General features: G+C 38.1%; 1 protein-coding gene across 2 annotated transcripts in view; it reads right to left on the bottom strand.

Annotated features, from left to right (window-relative positions):
• The window catches only part of TUT1 (terminal uridylyl transferase 1, U6 snRNA-specific), a 54,071-nt gene that overhangs the window by 33,953 nt on the left and 669 nt on the right, over positions 1 to 19,449 (bottom strand). For both annotated transcript variants that reach the window (XM_077115990.1, XM_077115989.1), the window contains exon 2: positions 18,056 to 18,246. In XM_077115990.1, coding sequence (XP_076972105.1) covers positions 18,056 to 18,070 — 15 coding nt within the window. In that variant the 5' untranslated portion in view covers positions 18,071 to 18,246. The remainder of the gene's footprint in view (positions 1 to 18,055; positions 18,247 to 19,449) is intronic.

Genomic DNA, 19,449 nt, shown 5'->3' with positions numbered 1-19,449 from the left:
AATAATACCTAATTGTAAAGTAACCACGTTAAAACACTGAATGAAGCTGCATCTGAGCTATAGGTTTTTTTTTTGTCTGTCTGTCTTTTTTTTTCTTCTTCCTTTTTTTTTACTATTATTAGTATTTTAATTTTTTTTCTCTATATTAACATTCTATATCTTTTTCTGTTGTTTTGCTAGTTCTTTTCCTAAATCGATGCAAATGTACTAAGAAATGATGATCATGCATCTATGTGATGATGTTAAGAATTACTGATTGCATATGTAGAATGGAATGATTTCTAAATGTTGTTAATTTCTTTTTTTTCTTTAATTAATTAAAAAAAAAATTAGGCCTAAGAGTCACCCCCAGAGAACCTCTTTTGTTGCTCAGATGTGGCCTCTCTTTCTCTCAGCCAACACGGCAAGCAAATTCACTGCCCTCCCTCTGTCTACCTGGGACGTGACTCCCAGGGGTGTGGAACTTCGTGGCCACGTGGGACAGAAATCCTAGAATGAGCTGGGACTCAGCATCAAGGGACTGAGAAAACCTTCTTGACCAAAACGGGGAAGAGAGAAATGGGACAAAATCAAGTGTCAGTGGCTGAGAGATTCCCAACACTCAAGAGGTTATCCTGGAGGTAATTCTTACACGTTATATAGACATCACCTTTTTAGTTGAGGTGTAACAGAGAGGCTGGAGGGAACTGCCTGAAAATGTAGAGCTGTGTTCCAGTAGCCTTGTTGCTTGTAGATAATTGTATAATGATAAAGCTTTCGCAGTGTGAATGTGTGATTGTGAAAACCTTGTGTCTGATGCTCCTTTTATCTATGGTACAGACAGACGAGTAAAACATATGGATTAAAAATAAATAAATAATAGGGGGAACAAATGTTAAAATACATTTAGTAGATTGAAATGCCAGTGATCAATGAAAGGGAGGGGTAAGGGGTATGGTATGTATGATTTTTTTTTCTTGTTTTCTGAATTGATGCAAATGTTCTAAGAAATCATCGTGATGATGAATATACAACTCTGTGATGATACTGTGAGTTACTGATTATATATCAAGAATGGAATGATCATATGGGAAGAATGTTTGTGCTTCTATGTGGTTACGTTGAATAATAATAAGGAAAACACACACACACACACACACACACACAAACAAAAGAATTATTTTGACTGTTTTAAACTTTAACCTCTGTGTGAGACCAAAGGAAGAGATATTTATTTGGTGCAAAATTATATTTTCTGTAGCACACTATCTAATTTAACTTGTATCATCACTTTATTTAAAAACTATAATTACATGGAACCTTGAATAGGGAGTGAGATCGTCTTAGTTTGTACAAGTCAGTGTGACGCCCCAATACATCCCAGATTAATCTGGGCAGAAGACAAAAACAGTATTCACAAAATCTCCTTGAGGGAGTGGGGAAAACTGTGGAAACATTAAACTTCCCAACTTGGGGAAGACCTGATATTCTCACAATCACTGGAGACTACCAATTTAATAGGCAGAGCCCTCAATCTTAGGACTCGCCCTTACAAACTTATTCTTGCAAAGAAGAAGCTTAGACTGCTTATAATTATACCTAAGAATCACACCCAGAGAACCTCTTTGGTTGCTCAGATGTGGCCTCTTCTCTAAGCCAACTCTGCAAGTAAACTTACTGCCTTCCCTGCTTTGTGGAAAATGACATCCAGGGGTATAAATCTCCCTGGCAATGTGGGACCTGACTCCCAGAGTTGAGCTTCTCTAAGCCAACTCTGCAAGTACACTTACTACCTTTCCTGCTATGTGGGAAATGACACCCAGGGGTATAAATCTCCCTGGCAACGTAGGACCTGACTCCCAGAGCTGAGCCTCACCCTAGTGCTATAGAACTGAGAAAGACTTCTTGACTAAAAGGAGTAAAATAAATGAAACAAAATAAAGTTTCAGCAATCAAGAGATTTCAAACAGAGTCAAGATGTCATTCTAGATGTTATTTTTATGCATATATAGATATCCCCTTTCAGGTTTTGGTGTATTGGAGTAGCTGCAGAGAAATGCATAAAACTATTGAACTGCATGTAGCCATGATTCTTGAAGATAATTGTGTAACTATATAGCTTTTACAGAGTGACCATATGATTGTGAAAATTTGTTACTGACACTCCCTTGATCCAGTATATGGATAAATATTAGGGGATGTTGGATGTTTCGTGTTTTTTTTTTATTTATATTTTTATTTTCATTCTATTTTTATTGTTTTTGGAGTAATGAAAATGTTCAAAAATCAATCGTGATGATGAATGCACAACTATATGATGACACTGTGAACTAATGATTGTATTCTTTAGAGGATTATATGTTATGTGAATATATCTTAATAAAATTGTGTTAAAAAAAACAGGACTTCTGGGTAAGATGGCGGCTTAACAACGTGCACATTTTAGTTCATCCTCCAGAACAACGACTAAATAACCAGAAACAGCAGAGAACATCTCCCAGAGCCATGATACTGACTGGACACACAGTGTACCACAGTCTGGACCAGCTGGATCGCCTGCGAGCACCCCTCAGAACCATGAGTTTCCAAAGCTGCGGTGGCCAGCGCCCCTCCCCCACATGCTGCTTCCCAGAGGGGAAAGGAAAGGACTTTACCAGCAGCAGGGACTGGGCACAATGAAATGCCAATTATGAAACTAATTAACAAATTCTGACTACTAAAAATAGGCCCCCAGCTTAGGTGAACCTGATCAAAGCAGAGGTTGCTCATTTTTGCCCCAGCACCAAGGGGGCAGGACTGACAGAAAAAGGGGGGGGAAAAAAGAAGGAAACAGAGCTTTTTGTGGCTCTGTATCTACAAAGGCTTGACTGCCTCTGGATACAGCGGCAGGACTTTTCAGGCTGCAACTGCCCCAGGCATAGACAGAAGTGAGCTCTTTTGGGGGCTTATCTGGAGCTTGTGCCTTCCCCAGGGGAGGGGTGAAGCCCGACCCAGGTGGAATCCCTCCATCAAGGAATTCAGACACCAGGGCTTGGTAATTTGAAGCCATTAAAACCAGCCTACTCTAGAGAACTGGACATCCATATGCAAAAGAATGAAAGAAGACCCGTATCTAACACCCTATACAAAAGTTAACTCAAAATGGATCAAAGATCTAAACATTAATTAGGTCTAAGAACATAAAACAGTTAGAGGAAAACGTAGGGAGATATCTTATGAAACTTACAATCGGAGGCGGTTTTATGGACCTTAAACCTAAAGCAAGAGCACTGAAGAAGGAAATAAATAAATGGGAGCTCCTCAAAATTAAACACTTTTGTGCATCAAAGAACTTCATCAAGAAAGTAGAAAGACAGCCTACACAATGGGAGACAATATTTGGAAATGACATATCAGATAAAGGTCTAGTATCCAGAATTTATAAAGAGATTGTCCAACTCAACAACAAAAAGACAGCCAACCCAATTACAAAATGGGAAAAAGACTTGAACACACACCTCTCAGAAGAGGAAATACAAATGCCCAAAAGGCACATGAAGAGATGCTCAATGTCCCTGGCAATTAGAGAAATGCAAATCAAAACCACAATGAGATATCATCTCACACCCACCAGAATGGCCAATATCAACAAAACAGAAAATGACAAGTGCTGGAGAGGATGCAGAGAAAGAGGCACACTTATCCACTGTTGGTGGGAATGTCAAATGGTGCAACCACTGTGGAAGGCAGTTTGGCGGTTCCTCAAAAAGCTGAATATAGAATTCCCATACGACCCAGCAATACCATTGCTAGGTATCTACTCAAAGGACTTAAGGGGAAAGACACAAACGGACATATGCACACCAATGTTTATAGCAGCGTTATTTACAATTGCAAAGAGATGGAAACAGCCAAAATGTCCATCAACAGACGAGTGGCTAAACAAGCTGTGGTATATACATACGATGGAATATTATGCAGCTTTAAGAGAGAATAAACTTATGAAGCATGTAATAACATGGATGGACCTAGAGAACATTATGCTGAGTGGGTCTAGCCAAAAACTAAAGGGCAAATACTGTATAGTCCCACTGATGTGAACCGACATTCGAGAATAAACTTGGAATATGTCATTGGTAACAGAGTCCAGCAGGAGATAGAAACAGGGTAAGATAATGGGTAATTGGAGCTGAAGGGATACAGACTGTGCAACAAGACTAGATACAAAAACTCAAAAATGGACAGCACAATGATACCTAATTGTAAACTAATCACATTAAAACACTGAATGAAGCTGCATCTGAGCTATAGGTTTCTTTTTTTTGTCTGTCTGTTTGTCTTTTTTTTTTTCCTTTTTTTTTTTTACTATTATTATCATTTTTATTTTTTTCTCTATATTAACATTCTATATCTTTTTCTGTTGTTTTGCTAGTTCTTTTCCTAAATGGATGCAAATGTACTAAGAAATGATGATCATGCATCTATGTGATGACGTTAAGAATTACTGATTGTATATGTAGAATGGAATGATTTCTAAATGTTGGGTTAATTTCTTTTATTTTCTTTAATTAATTAAAAAAAAAAAGACACAAACGGACATTTGCACACCAATGTTTATACCAGCGTTATTTAAAATTGCAAAGAGATGGAAACAGCCAAAATGTCCATCAACAGAGGAGTGGCTAAACAAACTGTGGTATATACATACGATGGAATATTATGCAGCTTTAAGACAGAATAAACTTATGAAGCATGTAATAACATGGATGGACCTAGAGAACATTATGCTGAGTGAGTCTAGCCAAAAACTAAAGGACAAATACAGTATGGTTCCACTGATGTGAACCGACATTCGAGAATAAACTTGGAATATGTCATTGGTAACAGAGACCATCAGGAGTTAGAAACAGGGTAAGATAATGGGTAATTGGAGCTGAAGGGATACAGACTGTGCAACAGGACTAGATACAAAAACTCAAAAATGGACAGCACAATAATACCTAATTGTAATGTAATTATGTTAAAACACTGAATGAAGCTGCATCTGAGCTATAGTTTTTTTTGTTTGTTTGTTTGTGTCTTTTGTTTTTTTCTCTTTCTTTTTCCTTTTCTTTTTTTTAATTATTATTTTATTTTTATTTTTTTCTCTATATTAACATTCTATATCTTTTTCTGTTGTTTTGCTAGTTCTTTTCCTAAACCGATGCAAATGTACTAAGAAATGATGATCATACATCTATGTGATGATATTAAGAATTACTGATTGCATATGTAGAATGGAATGATTTCTAAATGTTGTGTTAATTTCTTTTTTTTTCTTTTTAATAAATAAAAGAAAAGGAAGAAGAAAAAAAAATAAAACCAGCCTACAACCTCTCCTCCGTCTCCACCACGCCCCCAGCAGGGAGAGACTGCCAAAGTTAAAGGTACTACATCATCTTATGCTGGTGGGACCTGCAGTCAGACAAGCACCACATACTGGGCAGGATAAGAAAAACAGAGTCCAGAGACTTCACAGGAAAGTCTTTCAACCTGCTGGGTCTCACCCTCAGGGAAAACCGAAGCAGGTGACTCATTCCTCCTCATAAGAGGTCAATTTGGGCTGGGAAAATCTGGCTGGGGTCTATAATATCTAATTAGACCCACCTAAGTATGTGTGTGGGAAAGGCACCACACAAGCAGGGCAAGAAACAAGAAAACAAGAACTGAAAAATTCTCCTCTGTCAAACAAAACTTAAGCTAAAGGTCCAGATAAAGCTGAACAGAATGTCAAAGAACAGATAGACAACAAATTCATCCAGCAAGAAAACCCTACATAAAAGTGAAAGCAATCTCCAGAATAAACTAATTAAGGTAACTAAATGCCTAGATGCCAGCAAAAAATAACAAATCACACTAGGAAAATTGAAGATATGGCCCAGTCAAAGGAACAAACCAATAATTCAAATGACATAAAGGAGCTGAAACAATTAATTCAGAACGTACGAACAGACATGGAAAACCTCATCAAAAACCAAATCAATGAATTGAGGGAGGATATAAAGAAGGCAAGGAAAGAACAAAAAGAAGAAACTGAAAGTCTGAAAAAACAAATCACAGAACTTATGGGAATGAAAGACACAATAGAAGAGATGAAAAAAACAATGGAACCCTACAATGGTAGATTTCAAGGGACAGAACATAGGATTTCTGAACTGGAGGATGGAACATCTGAAATCCGACAAGAAACAGAAACTATAGGGAAAAAAAATGGAAAAATATAAGCAGGGACTCGGGGAATTGAAAGACAATATGAAGCGCATGAATATACGTGTTGTGGGTGTCCCAGAAGGAGAAGAGAAGGGAAAAGGAGGAGAAAAAGTAATGGAGGAAATTATCACTGAAAATTTCCCAACTCTTACAAAAGACTTAAAATTACAGATCCAAGAAGTGCAGCATGCCCCAAAGAGAACAGATCCAAATAGACATACTCCAAGACATTTAATAATCAGAATGTGGGACTTCCTGGAAGATGGCGGCTTAGTAAGACGCGCGGATCTTAGTTTCTTCTCCAGGACAGCTACTAGGGGAGTAGAAACGATACAGAAAGCGCCCAAAGCCACAACAGAGATAAAAAAGACAGCGTACCCCATCCTGGAACGGCTGGCTGGCTGAGAGAAGCAGCTCGGGTGAGATCGCCGAGGCGCGCGGGCCTCACCAGGCGGGGCGGCAAGCGTCCGGAGTTACTCCCTTCCCCCTTCCCGGGCCGGCTGGGAGAATTGGAGAGGCGGTCCCCTGAAACCGTGGCGGCTGGTGCCCACACCACGCACGGCCCCCCGGACCAACTGAGAGAATTGGATCGGAAATCCCCAGGCCGCGGAGAACGGTGACGGGTGGGGGAGGCCCCTTCCAAACCCGTGACTCCCGGGGAACGTGCACTCTCTCGGGCGGGCCGCTGCCGCTGGCGCCCTCCCGCCACGCTTGTCGCCCAGGGCCGACTAGGAAATTCGGACGGGCTCTTTCCCGGGCTGCGGAAACCAGCAACCCTCCCTGCATTCGGACCCCGGGCTGGCTCAAGCCGCTTCGGCTAGCGAACCCCCCTGGACGGCAAGAGTTTTCCAAAGTTTAAGGTCCCACAGCACCTTTTACTGGTGGGACCCGCTGACAAACGTGTGCCACGAGCGCCACCTACTGGGCAGGATAAGAAAAACAGAACCCAGAGATTTCACAGAAAAATCTTCCAAACTTTTGGATCCAATACCCAGGGAAATCTGTCTAAATGCGCAGACGCCAACAGAAGATAACGGATCACGCTCAAATAATTGAAAATATGGCCCAGTCAAAGGAACAAACCAATAGTTCAAATGAGATACAGGAGCTGAGACAACTAATGCTAAATATACGAACAGAAATGGAAAACCTCTTCAAAAACGAAATCGATAAATTGAGGGAGGACATGAAGAAGACATGGGCTGAACATAAAGAAGAAATAGAAAAACTGAAAAAACAAATCACAGAACTTATGGAAGTGAAGGACAAAGTAGAAAAGATAGAAAAAACAATGGATACCTACAATGATAGATTCAAAGAGACAGAAGATAGAATTAGTGATTTGGAGGATGGAACATCTGAATTCCAAAAAGAAACAGAAACTATCGGGAAAAGAATGGAAAAATTTGAACAGGGTATCAGGGAACTCAAGGACAATATGAACCGCACAAATATACGTGCTGTGGGTGTCCCAGAAGGAGAAGAGAAGGGAAAAGGAGGAGAAAAACTAATGGAAGAAATTTTCACTGAAAATTCCCAACTCTTATGAAAGACCTAAAATTACAGATCCAAGAAGTGCAGCACACCCCAAAGAGATTAGACACAAATAGGCATTCTCCAAGACACTTACTAGTTAGAATGTCAGAGGTCAAAGAGAAAGAGAGGATCTTGAAAGCAGCAAGAGAAAAACAATCCATCACATACAAGGGAAACCCAATAAGACTGTGTGTAGATTTCTCAGCAGAAACCATGGAGGCTAGAAGACAGTGGGATGATATATTTAAATTACTAAAAGATAAAAACTGCCAACCAAGACTCCTATATCCAGCAAAATTGTCCTTCAAACATGAGGGAGAAATTAAAACATTCTCAGACAAAAAGTCACTGAGAGAATTTCTGACCAAGAGACCAGCTCTGCAAGAAATACTAAAGGGAGCACTAGAGTCAGAACCAAAAAGACAGAAGAGAGAGGTATGGAGAAGAGTGTAGAAAGAAGGAAAGTCAGATATGATATATCTAATACAAAAGGCAAAATGGCAGAGGAAAATATTATCCCAACAGTAATAACTCTAAATGTTAATGGACTGAATTTCCCAATCAAAAGACATAGATTGGCAGAATGGATTAAAAAACAGGATCCTTCTATATGCTGTCTACAGGAAACACATCTTAGACCCAAAGATAAACATAGGTTGAAAGTGAAAGGTTGGGAAAAGATATTTCATGCAAATAACAACCAGAAAATAGCAGGAGTGGCTATACTAATATCCAACAAGTTAGACTTCAAATGTAAAACAGTTAAAAGAGACAAAGAAGGACATTATATACTAATAAAAGGAACAATTAAACAAGAAGACATAACAATCATAAATATTTATGCACCGAACCAGAATGCCCCAAAATACGTGAGGAATACACTGCAAACACTGAAAAGGGAAATAGACACAAATACCATAATAGTTGGAGACTTCAATTCCCCACTCTCATCATTGGACAGAACATCTAGACAGAGGATCAATAAAGAAATAGAGAATCTGAATATTACTATAAAGGAGCTAGACTTAACAGACATTTATAGGACATTACATCCCACAACAGCAGGATACACCTTTTTCTCAAGTGCTCATGGATCATTCTCAAAGATAGACCATATGCTGGGTCACAAAGCAAGTCTTAACAAATTTAAAAAGATTGAAATCATACACAACACTTTCTCGGATCATAAAGGAATGAAGTTGGAAATCAATAATAGGCGGAATGCCAGAAAATTCACAAATACCTGGAGGCTCAACAACACACTCTTAAACAACGAGTGGGTCAAAGAAGAAATTGCAAGAGAAATTAGTAAATACCTCGAGGCAAATGAAAATGAAAACACAACATATCAAAACTTATGGGATGCAGCAAAGGCAGTGCTAAGAGGGAAATTTATTGCCCTAAATGCCTATATCAGAAAAGAAGAAAAGGCAAAAATGCAGGAATTAACTGTTCAATTGGAAGAACTGGAGAAAGAACAGCAAACTAATCCCAAAGCAAGCAAAAGGAAAGAAATAACAAAGATCAGAGCAGAAATAAATGAAATTGAAAATATGAAAACAGTAGAGAAAATCAATAAGACCAGAAGTTGGTTCTATGAGAAAATCAATAAGATTGATGGGCCCCTATCAAGACTGACAAAAAGAAGAAGAGAGAGGATGCAAATAAATAAGATCAGAAATGGAAGAGGAGACATAACTACTGACCTCACAGAAATAAAGGAGGTAATAACAGTATACTATGAACAACTTTACGCTAATAAATACAACAATTTAGATGAAATGGACGGGTTCCTGGAAAGACATGAACAACCAACTTTGACTCAAGAAGACATAGATGACCTCAACAAACCAATCACAAGTAAAGAAATTGAATTAGTCATTCAAAAGCTTCCTAAAAAGAAAAGTCCAGGACCAGATGGCTTCACATGTGAATTCTACCAAACGTTCCAGAAAGAATTAATACCAATTCTCCTCAAACTCTTCAAAAAAATCGAAGTGGAGGGAAAACTGCCTAATTCATTCTATGAAGCCAACATCACCCTCATACCAAAACCAGGCAAAGATATTACAAAAAAAGAAAACTACAGACCAATCTCTCTAATGAATACAGATGCAAAAATCCTCAATAAAATTCTAGCAAATCGTATCCAACAACACATTAAAAGAATTATACATCATGACCAACTAGGATTCATCCCAGGTATGCAAGGATGGTTCAACATAAGAAAATCAATTAATGTAATACACCATATCAACAAATCAAAGCAGAAAAATCACATGATCATCTCAATTGATGCAGAGAAGGCATTCGACAAGATTCAACATCCTTTCCTGTTGAAAACACTTCAAAAGATAGGAATACAAGGGAACTTCCTTAAAATGATAGAGGGAATATATGAAAAACCCACAGCTAATATCATCCTCAATGGGGAAAAATTGAAAACTTTCCCCCTAAGATCAGGAACAAGACAAGGATGTCCACTATCACGGCTATTATTCAACATCGTGTTGGAGGTTCTAGCCAGAGCAATTAGACAAGTAAAAGAAATACAAGGCATCAAAATTGGAAAGGAAGAAGTAAAACTATCACTGTTTGCAGACGATATGATACTATACGTTGAAAACCCGGAAAAATCCACAAGAAAACTACTAGAGCTAATAAATGAGTACAGCAAAGTAGCAGGTTACAAGATCAACATTCAAAAATCTGTAGCATTTCTATACACTAGTAATGAACAAGCTGAGGGGGAAATCAAGAAACGAATCCCATTTACAACTGCAACTAAAAGAATAAAATACCTAGGAATAAACTTAACTAAAGAGACAAAAAAACCTATATAAAGAAAACTACAAAAAACTGTTAAAAGAAATCACAGAAGACCTAAATAGATGGAAGGGCATACCGTGTTCATGGATTGGAAGACTAAATATAGTTAAGATGTCAATCCTACCTAAATTGATTTACAGATTCAATGCAATACCAATCAAAATCCCAACAACTTATTTTTCAGAAATAGAAAAACCAATAAGCAAATTTATCTGGAAGGGCAGGGTGCCCCGAATTGCTAAAAGTATCTTGAGGAAAAAAAACGAAGCTGGAGGTCTCGCGCTGCCGGACTTTAAGGCATATTATGAAGCCACAGTGGTCAAAACAAACAGCATGGTATTGGCATAAAGATAGATATATCGACCAATGGAATCGAATAGAGTGCTCAGATATAGACCCTCTCATCTATGGACATTTGATCTTTGATAAGGCAGTCAAGCCAACTCACCTGGGACAGAACAGTCTCTTCAATAAATGGTGCCTAGAGAACTGGATATCCATATGTAAAAGAATGAAAGAAGACCCATCTCTCACACCCTATACAAAAGTTAACTCAAAATGGATCAAAGATCTAAACATTAGGTCTAAGACCATAAAACAGTTAGAGGAAAATGTTGGGAGATATCTTATGGATCTTACAACTGGAGGCGGTTTTATGGACCTTAAACCTAAAGCAAGAACACTGAAGAAGGAAATAAATAAATGGGAGCTCCTCAAAATTAAACACTTTTGTGCATCAAAGAACTTCATCAAGAAAGTAGAAAGACAGCCTACACAATGGGAGACAATATTTGGAAATGATATATCAGATAAAGGTCTAGTATCCAGAATTTATAAAGAGATTGTTCATCTCAACAACAAAAAGACAGCCAACCCAATTACAAAATGGGAAAAAGACTTGAACAGACACCTATCAGAAGAGGAAATACAAATGGCCAAAAGGCACATGAAGAGATGCTCAATGTTCCTGGCCATTAGAGAAACGCAAATCAAAACCACAATGAGATATCATCTCACACCTACCAGAATGGCCATTATCAACAAAACAGAAAATGACAAGTGCTGGAGAGGATGCCGAGAAAGAGGCACACTTATCCACTGTTGGTGGGAATGTCAAATGGTGTAACCACTGTGGAAGGCAGTTTGGCGGTTCCTCAAAAAGCTGAATACAGAATTGCCATACGACCCAGCAATACCATTGCTGGGTATCTACTCAAAGGACTTAAAGGGAAAGACACAAACGGACATTTGCACACCAATGTTTATAGCAGCGTTATTTACAATTGCAAAGAGATGGAAACAGCCGAAATCTCCATCAACAGAAGAGTGGCTAAACAAACTGTGGTATATACATACGATGGAATACTATGCAGCTTTAAGACAGGATAAACTTATGAAGCATGTAATAACATGGATGGACCTAGAGAACATTATGCTGAGTGAGTCTAGCCAAAAACTAAAGGACAAATACTGTATGGTCCCACTGATGTGAACCGACATTCGAGAATAAATTTGGAATATGTCCTTGGTAACAGAGTCCAGCAGGAGGTAGAAACAGGGTAAGATAATGGCCAATTGGAGTTGAAGGGATACAGATGGTGTAACAGGACTATATACAAAAACTCAAAAATGGACAGCACAATAATACCTAATTGTAAAGTAATCATGTTAAAACACTGAATGAAGCTGCATCTGAGCTATAGGTTTTTGTTTTGTTTTGTTTTGTTTTGTTTTGATTTTACTATTATTACTTTTATTTTTTTCTCTATATTAACATTCTATATCTTTTTCGGTTATGTTGCTAGTTCTTCTAAACCGATGCAAATGTACTAAGAAATGATGATCATGCATCTATGTGAGGATGTTAAGAATTACTGATTGCATATGTAGAATGGTATGATTTCTAAATATTGGGTTAATTTCTTTTTTTCCGTTAATTAAAAAAAAAAAAAAAAGAGAAGGGGTAATTGGACCTGAAGGGATACAGACTGTACAACGGGACTGGATATAAAAACTCAGAAATGGACAGCACAATACTACCCAATTGTAATGCAATTATGTTAAAACACTGAATGAAGCTGCATGTGAGGTATAGGTTTTTTTTTTTTTCTTTCTATTATTGTTTTAATTCTTATTCTGTTGCCTTTTTATTTCTTTTTCTAAATCGATGCAAATGTACTAAGAAATGATGAATATGCAACTATGTGATGTTATTAAGAATTACTGATTGTACATGTAGAATGGAATGATTTCTAATTGTTTTGTTAATTCTTTTTTTAATTAATGAAAAATTAAAAAAAAATAAAAAAAAATCCCAACAACTTATTTTTCAGAAATAGAAAAACCAATAAGCAAATTTATCTGGAAGGGCAGGGTGCCCCGAATTGCTAAAAGTATCTTGAGGAAAAAAAATGAAGCTGGAGGTCTCACACCGCCGGACTTTAAGGCATATTATGAAGCCACAGTGGTCAAAACAGCATGGTACTGGCATAAAGATAGATATATCGACCAATGGAATAGAACAGAGTGCTCAGATATAGACCCTCTCATCTATGGACATTTGATCTTTGATAAGGCAGTCAAGCCAACTCACCTGGGACAAAACAGTCTCTTCAATAAATGGTGCCTAGAGAACTGGATATCCATATGCAAAAGAATGAAAGAGGACCCGTATCTCACACCCTATACAAAAGTTAACTCAAAATGGATCAAAGATCTAAACATTAGGTCTAAGACCATAAAACAGTTAGAGGAAAATGTAGGGAGATATCTTATGAATCTTACAATTGGAGGCGGTTTTATGGACCTTAAACCTAAAGCAAGAGCACTGAAGAAAGAAAGAAATGGGAGCTCCTCAAAATTAAACACTTTTGTGCATCAAAGAACTTCGTCAAGAAAGTAGAAAGACAGCCTACACAATGGGAGACAATATTTGGAAACAACATATCAGATAAAGGTCTAGTATCCAGAATTTATAAAGAGATTGTTCAACTCAACAACAAAAAGACAGCCAACCCAATTACAAAATGGGAAAAAGACTTGAACACACACCTCTCAGAAGAGGAAATACAAATGGCCAAAAGGCACATGAAGAGATGCTCAATGTTCCTGGCCATTAGAGAAATGCAAATCAAAACCACAATGAGACATCATCTCACACCCACCAGAATGGCCATTATCAACAAAACAAAAAATGACAAGTGCTGGATAGGATGTGGAGAAAGAGGCATACTTATCCACTGTTGGTGGGAATGTCAAATGGTGCAACCACTGTGGAAGGCAGTTTGGCGGTTCCTCAAAAAGCTGAATATAGAATTCCCATACGACCCAGCAATACCATTGCTAGGTATCTACTCAAAGGACTTAAGGGCAAAGACACAAACGGACATTTGCACACCAATGTTTATAGCAGCGTTATTTACAATTGCAAAGAGATGGAAACAGCCAAAATGTCCATCAACAGACGAGTGGCTAAACAAACTGTGGTATATATATACGATGGAATATTATACAGCTTTAAGACAGAATAAACTTATGAAGCATGTAATAACATGGATGGACCTAGAGAACATTATGCTGAGTGAGACTAGCCAAAAACTAAAGGACAAATACTGTATGGTCCCACTGATGTGAACCAACATTCGAGAATAAACTTGGAATATGTCATTGGTAACAGAAACCATCAGGAGTTAGAAATAGGGTACGATAATGGGTAATTGGAGCTGAAGGGATACAGACTGTGCAACAGGACTGGATACAAAAACTCAAAAATGGACAGCACAATAATACCTAATTGTAATGTAATTATGTTAAAACACTGAATGAAGCTGCATCTGAGCTATAGTTTTTTTTTATATTTTTTTTGTATTATTTTCTCTATATTATCATTTTATTTCTTTTTCTGTTGTCTTGCTATTTCTTTTTCTAAATCGATGCAAATGTACTAAGAAATGATGATCATACATCTATGTGATGATATTAAGAATTACTGATTGCATATGTAGAATGGAATGATTTCTAAATGTTGCGTTAATTTTTTTTAATTAATAAATTAAAAAAAAAAAAAAAAACAGGACCCATCTATATGCTGTCTCTACTCAAAGGACACAAGGCCAAGGACACAAATGGACATTTACACACATTTACACACCAATGTTTATAGCAGCATTATTAACAATTACCAAGAGATGGAAACAGCCAAAATGTCCATCAATAGACAGTTGGCTAAACAAACTGGGACATCTACATAAGATGGAATATTATGCAGCTGTAAGACAGAATAAAGTTATGAAGTATGTAACAACATGAATGGACCTTAAGGACATTATGCTGAGGGTGATTAGCCAGAAACAAAGGAAAAAAAATACTCACTGTATGGTCTCACTGATATGAGCTGACATTAGTGAATAAACTTGGAATATTTCCTTGGTAACAGAGACCATCAGGAGATAGAAATAGGGTAAGATATTGGGTAATTGGAGCTGAAGGGATACAGATTGTGCAACAGGACTGAATATAAAAACTCAGAAATGGACAGCTCAATATTACCTAACTGTAATACAATTATGTTAAAACACTGAATGAAGCTGCATATGAGAATGATAGAGGGAGGAGGGCTGGGGCATAAATGAAATCACAAAGAAAGAAAGACGATAAAGATTGAGATGGTGTAATCTAGGAATGCCTAGAGTGTATAATGATAGTGACTAAATGTACAAATTTAAAATATGTTTTTGCATGAGGAAGAACAAAAGAATGTCATTACTGCTGTGTGCTGAAAATAGATGGTACTTAATATTTTAAAATTTCAACTGATGTGTGAGACTAAAGCAAAAAATGTTTATTTGGTACAAATCTATACTTTGACTAGTGCATCTCCTAATATAACTTATGTAAATAGTTGATTGAACACCTTAAGTACATGGAACTTTGTATAGGACATGAGATTTTGTTGGTTTGTCCAGGTGATGCCCTGATGAATCCCAGAGTGATCTGATCAGTGAGTGGAAAAGTATTTGCAAAGTCCCCTTCCGGGAAGGGTGAGAATGGGGGAAAACTCAACTTCCCCAAGTTGAATTCTTGATATTCTCACAAGCAGTGTGGACAACCAAAGCTATAGGCTGAGCCCCCAGTCTTGGGGTTTGTTCATATGAAACTTAACCTCACAGGGGATAGGTCAAGCCTACTTAAAATTAAGCCTAAGAGTCACCCCCAACAGAACCTCTTTTGTTGCTCAGATGTGGCCTCTCTCTGCAGCCAACACAGCAAGCAGACTCACCACCCTCCCCCTGTCTACGTGGGACATGACTACCAGGGTTATGGATCTTCCTGGCAGTGTGGGACAGAAATCCCAGAATGAGCTGAGATTCAGCATCAAGGGATTGAGAAAAACTCTAGAATGAGCTGAGACCCAGCATCAAGGGATTGAGAAAACCTTCTTGACCAAAAGGGGGAACAGTGAAATGAGACAAAGTGTCAATGGCTGAGAGATTCCAAACAGAGTCGAGAGGTTATCCTGGAGGTTATTCTTATGCATTAAGTAGATATCACCTTGTTATCCAAGATGTAACAGAGAGGCTGGAGGGAACTGCCTGAAAATGGAGAGCTGTGTTCCAGTAGCCATGTTTCTTGATGATGATTGTATAATGATATAGCTTTCCCAATGTGACTGTGTGATTGTGAAAACCTTATATCTGATGCTCCTTTTATGTACCTTGTCAGGAAACAAGTAGAACATATGGAACAAAAATAAATAATAGGGTGAACAAATGTTAAAACAGATTTAGTTTGAAATGCTAGTGATCAATGAAAGGGATCAGTAAGGGGTATGGCCTGTAAAATTTTTTTTTTCTGTTTGTTATATTTTTCTGTTGTCTTTTTATTTCTTTTTCTGAATTGATGCTAATGTTCTGGGAAATGATGATGATGATGAATATGCATCTATGTGATGATATTGTGAATTGCTGAGTGTATGTGTTGGGAATGTTTGTTTCTTGTAATTTTTTTAACTCATAAAATTTAAAAATGTAAAAAAAAAAAAAACCAGCATGGTACTGGCATAAAGATAAAGATAAGATATAATGACCAACAGAATCTAATTGAGTGCTCAGAAATAGATCCTCTCATCTATGGACAACTGATCTTTCATAAGACAGTCAAGCCAACCCAAATTGTACAGAGCAGTCTCTTCAATAATTGGTGTCTGGAGAACTGGGTATCCATATGCAAAAGAAGGAAAGAGGATCTATATCTCACACCCTAAATAAAAATTAACTCAAAAATGGATCAAAGATCTAAATATTAGAACTAAGACCACAAAACTTTTAGAAGCATGAGCAATGAAAACAGAAACAGATAATGGGATCTCCTCAAAATTAAACACTTTTTTTTTTTTTGCATGGTCAGGCACCTGGAAACGAACCCCAAAATTAAACTTTTGTGCATCAAAGAACTTTGTCAAGAAAGTGAAAAGGCAGCCTAAGCAATGGAAAACAATATTTGGAAATCAAATATCAGATAAGGGTTTAATATCCGTAATATATAAAGAGATTCTACAACTCAACAACAAAAAAACAAACAATCTAATTTAAAAACGAGCAAGAGGCAAAAATAGACAGTTATCAGAAGAAGAAATACAAATGGCTAGAAGGCATATGAAAAGGCAGGCATTAAAACCCAGGACTACCCAGGCCTGACTTCTTGTTGTATGAAAAAAATTAAATTCACTTGTTTAAGCCACTGAAGTTAGGTTGCTGAATGCAATCTCTAACAAAAGCAGATCCCATCCTAAGACAAGACCTGGGCTGCAAAGGAGACCTGGGTCTCACCTAAGCCACATCTACTTAACCAAAATGCAGACTCAGAACTACAATTTGATCAAAGAGAGCAACATTCCAACAGTAAATCTTTTTCAAGGGATGAAAGGGACAATGACAAAAGGTCTGCATGAATGCAAGACCACAAAGAACAAGTTTGTTTGCTTAGCACTGACCAGAGCAGGATGTTCGGACCAGATAACCTCAGTACCTCTCAGTGTAAAGTAATAAACTGACAACTGATTTACCAACCAGTCTCTTGTGGGGTTAGGATAGGTCCCCAGATGGTATAGTCTTAAAGCACCTGTTTTAATTGTCTCCTTTCTCCTCTAGACTGTAAGCTCTGGGCAAGCAGAAACCATGCCTATCCCAGCTCACTACCCAGAATGCAAGTCTATGCACAGTGCCTAATACAAAGTTGACACAAATAAATATTTGGTGAATAAAAGTTGATTGAATAAATAATGACAAGTCTCCTAATGACTAATTCTGAACTGATAAAACTCCAAGCAGGGGAGGAGTTTGCAAAGCTGGACTAGGGCAAATACTGTGGTATCCCATCAAGGACAAGCCATATGAGAAACCAGCTGAAGCAACTGCTCTCTCGGGTTTCTTTTGGGAAGTAGCACATCAGACTCATTCTTCATTCCCAGAGTCATGCATTCTACCTTGTCTTTGTCCATGACGACACTGGCCACAGGTCCAAATGCCTGGAAGTATTCAGAAAGCTGAGTAGAATCCACATCCCGCGAAAAGCCACTGACAAACACACTCCGAAGTCCCTGGGCTTTTCGGGCAGCTCGTAGTTCTACCAAGTGCCGGTGCTTCCGGCCTCCCAAGTGAGCATCTAGGCTGGGCCCTGCAAAGGCAAGTATGAGACAAAACATCAAATCACTCTTCAGTGTACCTGTTTCTGCTTTTGTTCTCTGCACACCTAAACCTTTACTGACCCTTCAAAGCCACAGAAAGTGTAACTTCTGAATAAAAAAAGTCCTGGTCCCCTTCTTCTTTCATCTTCCTCTCTTGTTCATTTTTCTATATGCTGCACTCTCTAAGTGGTTCTTTGGGGAAGTGGCTACACTATAAATATTTCTTAAAACATCCATAAGTGCTAGGTACAGTGGCACCTAAAAAAATGTATAGCAATTAACAGGCAATTTATCCAGGTCATATAAAGAATTAAATTAATCTGCACTATGGACTATTCCCCATGAATCATTTCTGGGTACTTAGCATGTACTGCTTTTAAGGGCAAGATCTGGAACCAAACTGCCCAAGTTCAAATCCCAGCTCTATAAAGCCATAGAGACTTCAGGCAAGTTACTGAGCCTCTTGTGCCTCAGTTTTCCCAGATATAAAATGGGGATAATAATATACCTACCCACATTGGTACTATTCATATATACAACTGGCAGAGTCAAGTACACAGTAAATGTAGAAAAAGATAGCTTCTATTATTATTTTTATTATATCTAAGTCTGCTCCTTAGTGCCACCAAGGTAGGTATGGAGCCAGGGAAGATTTAATGACTTCTGGGTTTCTGGCTTGCCCTACTGGACAAATAGTAATAGTGTCATCCACACAGAGAGGGAAGAATGGAAGAAGATTCTCTACAGGCAAGATTATGATTCTAGACTTCATCAATAGAATCTGAGGTTTCACTCAACCCCTTTGAAAGTCATGCAAGAACCCTGTCTAGATTTCCAAACTCATCTTCTTGCTTGCTGGTGCTCTACGCTCCAGTCATGCAGAATCTCACAAACATAACCATGCTATTTCACACATCCCTGCTTTCGGCAGCTCCTCTAGAAGGGTTCCCTGACTCCCAATTGCTGCTGTCTCTGTTATCCACAGCTTTCCAGACATTATCTACAGAGTATTGAAACGGTTTCCTTCTCTGGATGCTCAATTCCTTCATCTCTAAATCCCCTCCTTCACCCCAGAACCCAACAAAGTACCAGGCACAGATGACTATTAAATAAATCACTATTAAATAGAAAACAGGGTGGTGCGACGGTGGCTCAGTGGCAGAAATCTCGCCTGCCATACCGGAGACCCGGTT

This window comes from Tamandua tetradactyla, chromosome 9 (genome assembly GCF_023851605.1).
Source record: "Tamandua tetradactyla isolate mTamTet1 chromosome 9, mTamTet1.pri, whole genome shotgun sequence".
NCBI lineage: Eukaryota > Metazoa > Chordata > Mammalia > Pilosa > Myrmecophagidae > Tamandua > Tamandua tetradactyla.
Note: the sequence above shows the minus strand (reverse complement) of the source record. Positions and strands in the feature narration are given on the sequence as shown.